Source organism: Brettanomyces nanus, chromosome 1, assembly GCF_011074865.1.
Source record: "Brettanomyces nanus chromosome 1, complete sequence".
Taxonomy (NCBI): Eukaryota; Fungi; Ascomycota; class Pichiomycetes; order Pichiales; family Pichiaceae; genus Brettanomyces; species Brettanomyces nanus.
Window position 1 is genome coordinate 1,770,320 of NC_052374.1, and position 12,633 is coordinate 1,782,952.

Consider the following 12,633-nt stretch of genomic DNA (forward strand, 5'->3'; position numbering starts at 1 on the left):
AAAAGTTTTCCTTATTTCGTATATAAGGAAGACAAGTCGCGCTGATTTGAGAGAGTCAGTTCTTTTGGAAGTTCTCCTTTCTTTGTAATCCTTCCAGTTTTACAACACTATGATGAAAACTAGGCGCTGCTTTTTAGCTCATTAGCGTTCCTCTCCTTTTAGGGGAAGTGGGGCTCTCTCTGAGAGTCTCCGGGATGGTATGAATGAAAGCGTTTGGCGCAACTATATCTTGTTACATATCAGGACGCTAGTTAGTACATTCTGATCCAATTACAATTGGAAGTTTTACCGTGTAATTAAGGTGTTTTCTTTAGTGAATGAAGATGCTTTATTCCTATTTTGTTTTGTTTTGTTTCGCAGCTCTTAAGGTGGAGGCCTTGCTATTGTTTCTATGTAAGGTCTCCGTATAACGCTGCTACATCAACACTGTCATTTTTTTGCTAAATTTTTCCTCTTTATTTTTCATCTATTCAGCTGATCATATTAGAGACTATGTAAAGACTCTTGTCACCTTCACTATATTTGGTCTACTTGTAAGCTTACAATATCATTCATTGTCATCATCATCATCATCATCATCATCTCCAGCAATGATAGGTGGCAGCTCAAAATCTGAATTGTCTTCATCGTCGTTGTCTAACTTTGAATCTGCTTCAGCGGGTTCGGTAAACTTGGTAATTGTGACGGAAGTTTCAACGTAAGTTTCCTCAACTTGGTGGACACCTTCAGGTAAAGCCATTGGAACTTCTTTAGCCTTGTCGGCTTCTTCTTGAACTCTCCTAAACTTCTCCGTTCGAATTCTTTTGACAGCCTTCTCGACATTTGAGGGTTCATCCGAGTTTAGCTTTCTCTTGTTTGCTGTGTCTCCAGATATATCCATCGCATCTACCTTTACTTTTTCTTCTTTTTCTTCTTCTTCTTCTTCACTCTCGTCACTTTCTTCTTCGCTTTCTTCCTTTAGTTTCTGTTTCATATCCAGCACTGTTGAAACTACTGGCAATCTTGGATTGTTCAATAAACTCATTATGGTATTCTCCCCACCAAGTAAACTGCTAATTATGGGTAGGATAGAAATTCCAACACCCTGATGTGCTGGATATAGCACATCTGCCTCTAGGAGCTTTATTATTGACTTGTTTAATGGTGTTCTTTTTCCATGATGTAACGATTTCACGTGTGTAACAGCATCTAGTACACTAAATCTAAGAATTTTAAGCGTACTGGATGATGGAAGTTCACACCTGCTCAATGCAGCAGTGAAGAACTTTCTCACCTTGACGAGAGTATTCCGGCTAGCATTAATAGTAAATAAATCCTGATGTGCAATGAGATCCGAAAAGGATGCCATATTACCGGATTTCTTCTTTCCTTTGCCGTTCTTTCCGTTACTAGGGGTTGATTTAGTGACTTCATCAATATTTGGAACTTGCGGTTCCACGATAAGTAACGCAGAGTCGATCATACGAGTAAGAAGACTTGAATCACTGAATGTATGCATCATGGATAACAGTACTGTAGCGGCAGTGAGAACACTAACCTCCAATTCACTATTTTCCACAACCTCTTCAACGTCAAGGATTGCCTTACCCTTGTGAGTCTTAACAGGTATGCATGAGTCCAAAGTAGAAAAGATCGTGTAGTAATGAGGAATCAAATCAAACAAAAAACGCTTCTGAAGAGTGCAAAGAAATGCAATACCGATTTGATTTAGATCTTTCAAAGATAAACGGATCATGCTTCTGGTGGAATTGTCCCTAATATCTCTTTTAATAGATGAGAACCTCAAATTCATTCCTGCAAGTAACTCTGCCAAGCATATAAATTGTCCAAGCGGAATTCTAACAGCAGAAGATGTAGTAACGTCAAGATAAGCTGTGATATATCGAGTTAGTAGCTCAATTCTCTTAGAAATCTTAGATACCTCCAAGGAACTTTCAGAGATATCGATGGAAAGAGGCTCAAAGACAAGATTTAGTTGAGAAATATCCTCCGGAAGTCTAGGAAGAGATTTGTATCTAGATTCAAAATCCTCATCTTCAGAAGTATCCAAAATCTCCTCGTAAATAGACAAAACTGACTTCGTTTCAATTAGAAGATCGTCTATACGACTTCTCCAAAGGCTGCCCTGATCTTCCCTAGATAAAGTAAATGATATCGTGGCCAAACAGTGTAACGCTAAAGTGATTAAAGGAGTGCTCATTTTGTTCAAATTGTCACCATTATTGAGAAGTGTCTTCAAAGCGGACTCAAATTTCATTCCAAATGGTCTGAAAGTGGTTGATTTCTTTGTCAGAAGCTTCCTTAAAACTAGTAAAGCACTTTGTGGAATCAATGTAATGTTGCTGATTAATCCGTTAATGATGGACGGCAGCTTAGGAGTCAATATTTCCCGTGTAAGAGCCGGTTTGGATTGAATACGATCAATAATAAAGTCCAACGCTTCACAGCAACTGTTTAAAGTAAGCAACTGTTGTTGCGAAGAACACGTAAAATCATCTATATAACAATGACTCTCAAGGATTTTCACTAAAGATCCAACTAGATTCACAGTTTGATTGGACATCATTACTTTAAGATGAAGGTTAATCACAACAAAAAGTTTACAACCTATCCATCTATAAGAAGTCTTCTTCGATAAAAGATAGTTGTTGACTCTCGAGCATAAATGATTAATGTCTGTTTTTGAGGCCCCATCTATAGTTGAAGGCTTGGCGAGGGATTGAAGGATGACTGCAAAATCGGCCCCAAAGATTTGATCTCCTTCCAATAGAGGCAAAATACACTCCAAAGGAACGATATGGAGTCCTTTAGACATCTTGAGGAGTGTTTAGAAGAGAGGTTGATCGACTTTTCACTTCTCTATACCAGATGAAAATAATGGTATTTGAACAGAACAAAGAGAAAAATTGTAAATTCGAGTAGTGAAAAGTGAAAAGTGAAAAATTAAAAACGAAAATTGGAAAATGAAAAATGAAAAATGAAAAATTAAAGAAAAACAGAAGATGATTTCATTAGAGACCTGCTTTGTTCATCAGCTCCTTAATAAGAATACCATGTCATTTCAAACTGAAATCGGATTGCTTGATCAAGTAGATGGTTCATCTACCTTTGAATTTGCCACAACTAAGGTGATTACGTCGGTGGCCGGACCGTTGGAGATTACACGAATGAAAAACGAAAAGCCTACAGAGGCATTTCTTGATATCAGTATAAAGCCAGCAACGGATGTCTCGTCCACAAGAGAGTCATTTTTAGTAACGAAATTGGCCAAAGTTCTTCAGAAGACCATTGATATGGATAAATATGCTCGTCGAGAGATTCAGATTATGGTTCAATTACTGAGCCCAGGTGAAAGTGAGGAATATACAGTTAAGGAACTTACAGCTATAGTGAATTCGGTTTATCTTTCTTTGCTAAACGGCGGAATTTCGCTTAGGACATCTTTTTGGGCTACTTGCTGTGTGATAGACGGCAATGGTGAAATATTAATGAGACCTACAAATAAGCAACTCAGACAATCCGTGTCGCACCACATAGCTGTTTTCAGCATCAAGGATGGAAAAAGCGATGCTCTTATATTTAGCGATTCCAAAGGGTCTTTCAGCGAAAATGAGCTTTTGAAGGTTCTTGATAGATGCTGTGATGATATAGATAGCTTCAACAGTAAAGTGAAAAAGGTGGTATTAGATAGAGTGAAAAGGGACTATATATGGAGCTAAATATTTTAAAGTAGATTTATTATCTTACGTAGTAGCGGTTAGGTCATTCATTACAACTTTAGCTTCTCTAAGTTGGCGATTGTGGCTTCATAACTCTCGATATCGGCCTTGGCAGTCGCAGCAGTGTTTCTGTTCTTCTCTTTGGCTTCATCAGAGGCCTTAACCTGGTAATCTTCTGCGTTCATCACTTTAGTCAAGTTCTTCAGAGCACCTTCAGTCTTTGACAACTTCTTGTGTACTTTTCCAATCTCCACATCAATATCAATGGCACCTTTGACCATCAAATGAACGTTACAGTCAGGAGAGGCCGCATCTAGAACACATCCCTTAGGAACATCAGCGGCGGAAGACACAACTGTGACTTCGGAAACAGCCTTGATCAAAGAGCCAATAGCCTCTCTCTGCTCCTCGGCAATAGAGTTGTAGTCAGCCTTCTCGGTTTCAATGTAGATCTTGGCATTCTTTGTAATATTATACTGGGAAAGCAAAGACCTGGCAGATTTGATAATGTCCAGAATCAAGTCATAGGCAGCAACTCCTTTGGCGTTGTCAAACTCAGCCCGGTATTGTGGGTATCTTGCCTTAACGATTGTGACAGCAGTCTCAGTGGAACGCTTAGGCAACCTCTGCCACATCTCCTCGGTGATGAATGGCATAAATGGATGTATCATCCTCAAAGCACTATCGATACACGTGTATAAAGTGTCTCTGGCAGATTTCTTCTGTTCCTCGGTACCTTCCAATATGAGGTACTTGGAGTTCTCAATGTAAATGTCACACAATTCGTACAACCAAAAGTTGTAAATGGATTGAGTAGCCTCATAGAACTCTCTATTCTCTAAATGAACATTAAGCTTTTCTGCACACTTGTTCATCTTGTGGAGAATCCACTGTTCCACAAGACTCTCCTTACCAGACAATGACGCAGTGGCCGGAGGCTGATAATCGTCACCCAATCTCATCATAACAAACTTAGTAGCTTGAAAAATCTTATTACAGAACTTTCTGTAACCGGCAACACGCAAGATATCCAAATTTATATCCCTACCACCAGTAGTATAAGCACAAAGAGCAAATCTAAGAGCATCAGTACCACATTGAGGAATACCATCTGGATAAGAGATTGTCTGGCCCTCTTTAGCCTTCTCAATCTCTTTTGAGTCCAAATTACCCTTGTACAACTGCTGATGCAAGTCCTCTAACGAAATACCATGAATGACATCATAAGGATCAATGACGTTACCCAAAGACTTCGACATCTTTCTTCCCTGAGAGTCTCTAACCAAAGAATGGCAGAACACTTCCTTGAACGGAACATCTCCAGTCAACTTCAAGCCCATCAAGATCATTCTAGTAACCCAAAAGAATAAGATATCCCAACCAGTCTCAAGCATTGACATTGGATGAAAGATTTCAAGGTCCTTGGTCTTCTCAGGCCATCCAAGAGTGGACAAAGGCCATAAACCAGCGGAGAACCAAGTATCTAAAACATCCTCGTCTTGTTCTAAAACAAAATCTATGCCAGCAAACTTGGCATCAGCTCTCTCTTGAGCCTCTTCCAAATCATGTCCAGCAACCCAGTATTTACCATCATTTCTATCATTATCCTCACCTTTAATGTGCACAAAGTAGGCAGGACAACGATGTCCCCACCAAAGTTGACGTGATATACACCAATCCTGGATGGTCTCCAACCAATGGTAATATTCATGCTCGGAAGAAAGAGGCTGAATCGATATTCTTTTCTCCTTGACAGCCCGAATAGCCTCTTTAGCCATATCTTTCTGAGAAACCCACCATTGAGGCTTCAAATAAGGTTCAACAACATCACCGGATCTTGAACAGAATGGGAGAGTCATCTCATGGCCTTCTTGACGAATAAGTAATCCCTTCTTCTTTAATTCCTCAATGACAATCTTCCTGGCATCGAATCTCTTAACACCGGCGTATTTTCCACAGTTCTCATTAAGCAAGCCACCATCGGTAAGGATATTGATGAACTCTAAGTGGTTACGCTTTCCAGTATTGTAATCGTTGTAGTCGTGACCCGGTGTGATCTTAACGGCACCAGTACCAAACTCCATATCAACAGCCTCGGAATCTGTAACGATAGGAATCTGCCTGTCCGAAAACGGACACTGCACAAACTTGCCCTGTAAATGTTTGTACCTTGGATCATCTGGGTGAACAGCAACACCAGTATCACCAAAGATAGTTTCCGGACGAGTGGTTGCCACAATCAAACGCTCGTCAGAGCCAACGACAGGATATGCAAAGTAGGTAAGAACACCAAACTCCACCTTCTCATCGTAATCAGGAACGGAAACCATGGTGTGTCCACTAACAGTCTTGTTGTCGACCTCCAAGTTGGAAATAGCAGTCTGCAATTTGACAGACCAATTGATCAATCGAAGATCTCTATAGATAATACCTTCGTCGAACAATCTGACGAAGGCCTCTGTAACAGCCTTAGATCTAGGATCGTCTAGAGTAAATGCCTCACGATTCCAGTCATATGAGGCACCCATTGCCTGGAATTGCGACTTGATCTTGGCATGAAACTTCTCTTTCCATTGCCACACCTTCTCGACGAACACTTCACGTCCGAAATCGTGTCTGGTCTTCCTTTCGTGTGCCCAAATGTTCTTTTCAACAACAGATTGCGTGGCAATACCGGCATGGTCAAATCCGGGTATGTAAAGAACAGTCTTTCCAAGCATTCTGTTCCAACGAATTAAAGTATCTTGAATAGACACAGTCAAAGCATGACCAATATGTAATGCTCCAGTGACATTAGGAGGTGGTGCAGGAATAACAAATAATCCCTCTGGTTTAACCTTACCATCCTTGGTAAACTCGGGTTCAAAGAATCCCTGTTCAACCCACCAATCATACCAAGACGACTCGACAGCCTGAGGATCATAGGACGAAAATGAGGGGTCCTGGAGACTAACTTGGATCTTCTTTTCACCAGAAATCGTCTTATCGACGAACTTTGGATGTTCAACCTTCTTGTCTTGTTTCTTCTTCTTGGCAGCATTGTTCTTTGCCTGATTCATGGAGAATTGATCTCCCTTGGCCTTTTTAGCCAAAAATTTGGCTAATTTGGCAGCCTTTTTGGCTTCTTTGGCCTTCTTTTTAGCCTCTTTAGCGGCTTTTTCTTCAGGGCTAAGTCCACTATCATTGATTGTAGCTGCATTGCTAGCGGCCACAGTACCTGCATTCACTGCAGATTGTGTCTCACCGGCTGCAGATTCACTGCTTGCCGAACTCACCTTATTGCTCATTCTATTCAACGAACTAGTAAAAAATCTTCGACTATAAACAAACTGTAAGTTTCTGTGTCTTGTGAATAATACAGGGGTCCGTTTAAAAAGCCTGACTATCATATATCTCTCTGATTGAGACTATCCTTCGATAGGGAGACAAATATGACTATGCTCTCTCGCTCGACAAAGTCGAAAAAAATTTTCTCTCTAAAATAATTATTTGGGCTGATATGTCTGGTTGGTGTACGGATGATAGTATACTGAGGATAAGAAGATCTACCTACCATTCTCTGCTATACCTTGGACATAAATTAGACCTCAGGTCTTTGTATTTGAGATCAATGAGTTTAGCTAATCTACTTACAGATAGCGAGGATGAGCATGGTGATGTGGAAATGGTAGATAACGAAAAAGCGACGTCGGTGGATGCATCTCATGACGTTAGTTATCTCATTACGGAAGGCTCTCTCACGCATATAGAGTCTATAAAACCATATTGTCATGTCCTCCCCAAATTAAGAAGTTTTTTATCAAAACTTCGGCAGGATGATGATGACGGGTTTCTTACAGATGCCAGTAGTTTATTGGAGCAAATCAAAGAAGAAATAGCAGCATTATATACGTTGATCAAGATCAACTATAAGCCTGTGTGGCCAGATTTGGATGGATTGATAAAGAATCCAGTGAGCTTTTCACGAGTCATAATAACTTTTGGAGATGATGTTAGTCAGATATTGGGGGATTCAGACAAATTGACAGAATTTCTAGAGAAAGATGAGATCCTAGGACTTACTATGTCTTCTTCTGTGATGAAGAAAGCCAATCTGGTTGTATTAGACAAGCATCATATCGATCTTGTGATAGAAGCATGCGAGTTATTGGTTGAGTTAGACTCTGATAGATGCAAAATCCAGCAGGACATCTCTATAAAGGCTCATAAAATAGCTCCTAACGTTACTGCTATAGTGGGGTCTACTGTATGTTCACAGTTATTGGCACAGCATGGACTTGAAGAACTATGCAAGACACCTGCGTGTAATTTGGCATCTTTGGGAGTGAATAACTCTTCTTCTGTACACGATAAGTCTGGGATGGTGCGAAATAGAGGTTACTTATATGGAAGTGAACTTGTTCAATCTGTTCCAGAACACCTTAAAAGGAGTGCCATGCGTCAGGTGGCGGCCAAAGTGGCATTAGCTTCCCGAGTCGACTTTTCGGGCAGTGACAATGATGAATTTGGGAGGAAATGGCATGACGAAATCGCTTCGAAGTTGGAGAAGTTGAAAGCCCCACCAGAGAGTATGCGTGTCAAACCATTAGCCAAACCTGTCGATCGCAAATCAACTAAAAGAGGAGGACGTAGGTTCCGAAAACAGAAACAGAAGATGAAAATGTCTGAAATCGAAAAGGCTCGCAATAGAATGACATTTGCACAGAAAGAAGAAGTTGCCATGGATGAGTTTGGTGAAGAGATAGGACTTGGAATGGTCGGAAAATTCTCCCATGGCGGTTCTTATAGGGCTCTTGCTGCTTCAGACGATCACAATCCTCGATTAACTAAGGATATGAAGAAAAGATTGGAGAATTTCAAACATACTGACTCTAATCGTTCTATGTTGACGAGATTATTAGAGAACAGTGAATCTACAGGTAGTGCAAAACGGAAATTAAGTGACGATGAGGCTTCAATAAAGAGAATAAGACGTAGCTAGAGATAGAGATAAGCGTTATGCTTATGTCATGTGAATTAATGGTGTGTACAAACTAGCTCTATTTCCGCTTTCCCCTGAACTCCTGACACCTGATTGCTTTCCTCTATGGATATAGGTGGTAGAGAAAACGGATTTCCTATTTGGGGTATTTGTAAATATAATATATTTTCCTGATCGGGAAAAAACCGAGTTGACATTAGCGCTCTATTTTTGTGCCAGGTCTTTGCCAAAATAGACATCCCCTTAATATCACTTTTTTCCTCCTTCTTCATCAACTCACTGCTATAATATCTGCTATCATGACTTTAATGGGAGGTATCTTTAATAGATCACCGAAAAACGAATCTAACTATATTGAAGAACTTTCCAAAGACGTGGAAAGTCTTAGATTTGGTCCCGCTCCATCGACCCCTAACAAAATAAGCCAAGCTACCAACAATTCTTTTATGTCAATTTGCAGCAACTCTCCGGGATCCTCCCCCAAGCGCAATAAGGTCATTTTCAACAAGGAGAACACTGCTCCTTCTACTCCAAGCAGACATAGTATGATTCCCCAGCTTTATACTACTCCTAAGACCGTCACTCATCAACAATTCCGTTCTCCTGGAAGAATTGGCAGAGAGTTCTATAAAAAGGCCAACAGTCCGAAAACTAAGCGTTTAGTTACCGTTTGCCAGATGTATTTCTTGGATTATTACTGTGATCTGTTTGATTACGTGATCAGCAGAAGAGATCGGATTAAGCAGGTTGAAGAGATTCTGGATGGACTTCCATTTCAAGAAAGATCATTACAATGGAACAACTATGTTGGAAGAGAGAGAGCTTTCCTGCGAAAAAAGAGGACTAAGCCAAGAAATAAGGACTTCCATATAGTCACTCAGGTTGGTCAAGGTGGATACGGACAGGTTTTCCTTGCCAAGAAGAAAGATACCAAGGAGATATGTGCTTTGAAAGTGTTGAATAAAAAGCTACTGACCAGAACAGACGAGACCCGTCACGTATTGACAGAGAGAGACATTTTGACCAATACACGGTCAGAATGGTTAGTCAAGTTGTTTTATGCTTTTCAGGACACAGATAATGTCTACATGGCGATGGAATTCGTTCCAGGAGGAGATTTTAGGACTTTGTTGAATAACGCAGGTTATTTGATTCCACAGCATGCCAGATTCTATGTCAGCGAGATGTTTGCAGCAGTCAATTCACTCCATCAGTTGGGTTACACTCATCGAGATTTGAAGCCTGAGAACTTCTTGATCGATGCCAAAGGTCATATTAAGTTAACTGATTTTGGATTGGCAGCCGGTTCCATTTCCACGGATAGAATTGAAAGCATGAAGATGAGATTGAACCTGGTGAAAGATCTGGAGTATAGACCAACAGAGCGAACCATGAGAGAACGGCAAGAGCAATATAGATCACTAAGGGCCAGAGACATTCACTATGCGAATTCTATAGTGGGATCTCCCGATTATATGGCGTTAGAGGTTCTGGAAGGAAAGCCTTATGACTATACTGTTGATTACTGGTCGTTAGGTTGTATGCTATTTGAGGCGTTGGTGGGATACACGCCGTTTTCAGGTGGCAGCTCAGATGAAACTTACGCAAACTTGAAGAGCTGGAAAGCTGTGTTGAAAAGGCCCAGATACGAGAACGGAAGATATGTGTTTAGCGATAGAACGTGGCAATTGATCACTCGATTAATAGCCACGCCTGACGAAAGGTTAAGAACATTCAAGCAGGTAATGGCTATGCCGTACTTTTCAGATGTCAACTGGGACAATCTGAGAGAGAGGGTTCCTCCATTTACTCCTCAATTGGATAACGAGGAAGATGCCGGTTACTTTGACGATTTCACTTGCGAAGATGATATGGCAAAGTATAAAGATGTTATTGCAAAGAGAGAACGCGACGAGAAAATAGCACAGAGTAGTATCAAGGCGGATCAGAAAAGCTTTGTTGGTTTCACATTCAAGCACAGAGACAATCCTGGAACCAATTCCGGAAACATACTCTCTCCAATTCTTCTCAATGGCAGGTCTCAAGGTAACGACTCCGAATTTGGCCGTTGGAACGAGCCATTTGGTACTTTATATTGACCTTTCTTTTTTTCCTTTTAGGCAAAAGAATTCGTTGTTTTAATTAATGGTTGCATTTTTTTTTAATACACAAAAATACCGTAGTCTTTAACGAAACACCCTCGTAGATTTAACCAAAAAGTAGTTGAAATGGCATTTTCAGATGGTTCAAATTCTCACTCTCGGAGGAAGTACTGATTTTTCGATTATAACAATTTCTTCTTCTTTCTTTTGTCAAATATGACTTCTCAATCTAAGTGGTAAGTACACCTGATATTTTTCTTCATATCTTCCGTAATACTAACGATCTCAGTTTGGTAATCAATCCGGATCCAACATGTTTGGGAAAAGCTGTTAGCATCTGCAATTCTCTCAACAAAAAGAACGGGCCGTTTGAAGTGATAGTTCTATTGGGAGACATTATTTCATCTGCTAATGCGAAAATCTCAGAGATAGGGTCACCACTAGAGGACATATATCATAGCGAGGGAAAGTATACGTATAATTCAGATGATGTTTCAGAGTTGAGGTTTCTAGGAAAGGTTGGCATTACAGAAATAGGGAGTCTTAAAATTGGGTTTGTGACAGGAAGATTAGATGAAGTGACAGAAGAAGATTTGAAGATGAAATTAAATGAAAATGTGGATATATTGATTAGTTATCAGTGGCCCAAATTGATTTCCGACGAAGAAAGACTTAGTGCGGTTGGTAATGCTAAACTTGATGATGTATTAAAAGCGGTGAAACCAAGATATTGGTTTTGCGTAGGGTCAGGTGAAAGCAGATTCTTTGAGAGGCTTCCATTTAAATGGGAAGATGAAGGAAGTGGTGAAAGAGTTACAAGGTTCATTAGTTTGGCTCAATATGGATCGAAGGAGAAATGGTACTATGCATTTAATATTAGAGAGAATTGTCTAGATGACGTGAAATCTGTTTCGAAAATGGGAGAATTTCCCGTGCCGATAAGTCAGAAAAGGAATCATATGAAGGAGGAAGATGAAGGAACGAATAGTACGAAGAGGCCACGGAAAGCGAAATCAGTCATCACTGTTAGTCCAGGTGACTGTTTCTTCTGCCTTTCGAATCCAAAAGTGGAGCTTCATATGATCATTAGCATTGGAGATTATTCATATATGACAGTGGCCAAGGGTCCACTTACGCTGAAAAAATCAGAATTGGGTTTTTCCGGCCACGGTTTAATCGTTCCTATCAACCATTATCCCACGCTGAAGAAATACAGAGATGCCGAGGAGCCTGGGGTCAACGTTCAAGATACCAGAGTCTATAAAGAAGTGGAACAGTTTAAAACCGCTGTTATCAAGATGTTTCAGTCGATGGGAGACTATTGCGTTGTCTTCTGGGAGATTTCACGTTCTAATGGAGTTCATTTTCATACTCAGTACGTTCCTATTCTTTCTAAATACGAAGCTGACTTTGAAAAATGCATTCAGAGCCAAATCGATTATGCTACTCATCGGTTCGGAGAAGATTCTAAGCTTAGCTACAATAAATATGACATGAAGAGCCCTCAAAGTGAAGTGTTCAACTTGATGAATTCTGATGACTATATGCTGATGACTATCGCAAAAGCTCCTGAACAGATGACCCGGTACCTATTCAGAATAGGTGACGAAGATGGAGACGAATCTGAGCGACGCGTCGATCTTCAGTTTCCTAGGAAAGTGGTAGCGTTCCTATTGAACCTTGGAAGAAGAGTACGTTGGGATAAATGCAAAGAGTCGATGCAGCAAGAAACGGAGCAGAGAGATCTGTTTCAGAAACACTTCAAGCCATTTGACTTTACCCTAGAAAAATAATAGTTTGTACGGTAACAATCAGCGCTAATAAAAACGCT

General features: G+C 40.3%; 6 protein-coding genes across 6 annotated transcripts; 4 read left to right on the forward strand and 2 right to left on the reverse strand.

The window, feature by feature from the left end:
* Positions 1 to 547: 547 nt before the first annotated feature.
* FOA43_000818 (uncharacterized protein) lies at positions 548 to 2,815 on the reverse strand (the record flags this gene model as incomplete). The annotated part of the gene is made up of 1 exon (XM_038921144.1): positions 548 to 2,815. One exon carries the CDS (start codon positions 2,813 to 2,815, stop codon positions 548 to 550), a length of 2,268 nt encoding a protein of 755 aa, XP_038777072.1.
* A 238-nt stretch (positions 2,816 to 3,053) lies between these two features.
* On the forward strand, positions 3,054 to 3,719 carry FOA43_000819 (uncharacterized protein; the record flags this gene model as incomplete). Its single annotated transcript, XM_038921145.1, has 1 exon — positions 3,054 to 3,719. One exon carries the CDS (start codon positions 3,054 to 3,056, stop codon positions 3,717 to 3,719), a length of 666 nt encoding a protein of 221 aa, XP_038777073.1.
* A 50-nt stretch (positions 3,720 to 3,769) lies between these two features.
* On the reverse strand, positions 3,770 to 7,006 carry VAS1 (valine--tRNA ligase; the record flags this gene model as incomplete). Its single annotated transcript, XM_038921146.1, has 1 exon — positions 3,770 to 7,006. The coding sequence occupies one exon, from the start codon at positions 7,004 to 7,006 to the stop codon at positions 3,770 to 3,772; it is 3,237 nt and encodes a 1,078-aa protein (XP_038777074.1).
* Positions 7,007 to 7,329: 323 nt separating this feature from the next.
* On the forward strand, positions 7,330 to 8,700 carry FOA43_000821 (uncharacterized protein; the record flags this gene model as incomplete). Its single annotated transcript, XM_038921147.1, has 1 exon — positions 7,330 to 8,700. One exon carries the CDS (start codon positions 7,330 to 7,332, stop codon positions 8,698 to 8,700), a length of 1,371 nt encoding a protein of 456 aa, XP_038777075.1.
* Positions 8,701 to 8,999: 299 nt separating this feature from the next.
* DBF2 (serine/threonine-protein kinase dbf2) lies at positions 9,000 to 10,799 on the forward strand (the record flags this gene model as incomplete). The annotated part of the gene is made up of 1 exon (XM_038921148.1): positions 9,000 to 10,799. The coding sequence occupies one exon, from the start codon at positions 9,000 to 9,002 to the stop codon at positions 10,797 to 10,799; it is 1,800 nt and encodes a 599-aa protein (XP_038777076.1).
* A 219-nt stretch (positions 10,800 to 11,018) lies between these two features.
* Positions 11,019 to 12,595, forward strand: FOA43_000823 (uncharacterized protein; the record flags this gene model as incomplete). Its single annotated transcript, XM_038921149.1, has 2 exons — positions 11,019 to 11,038; positions 11,092 to 12,595. The coding sequence occupies 2 exons, from the start codon at positions 11,019 to 11,021 to the stop codon at positions 12,593 to 12,595; spliced, it is 1,524 nt and encodes a 507-aa protein (XP_038777077.1).
* Positions 12,596 to 12,633: the final 38 nt, after the last annotated feature.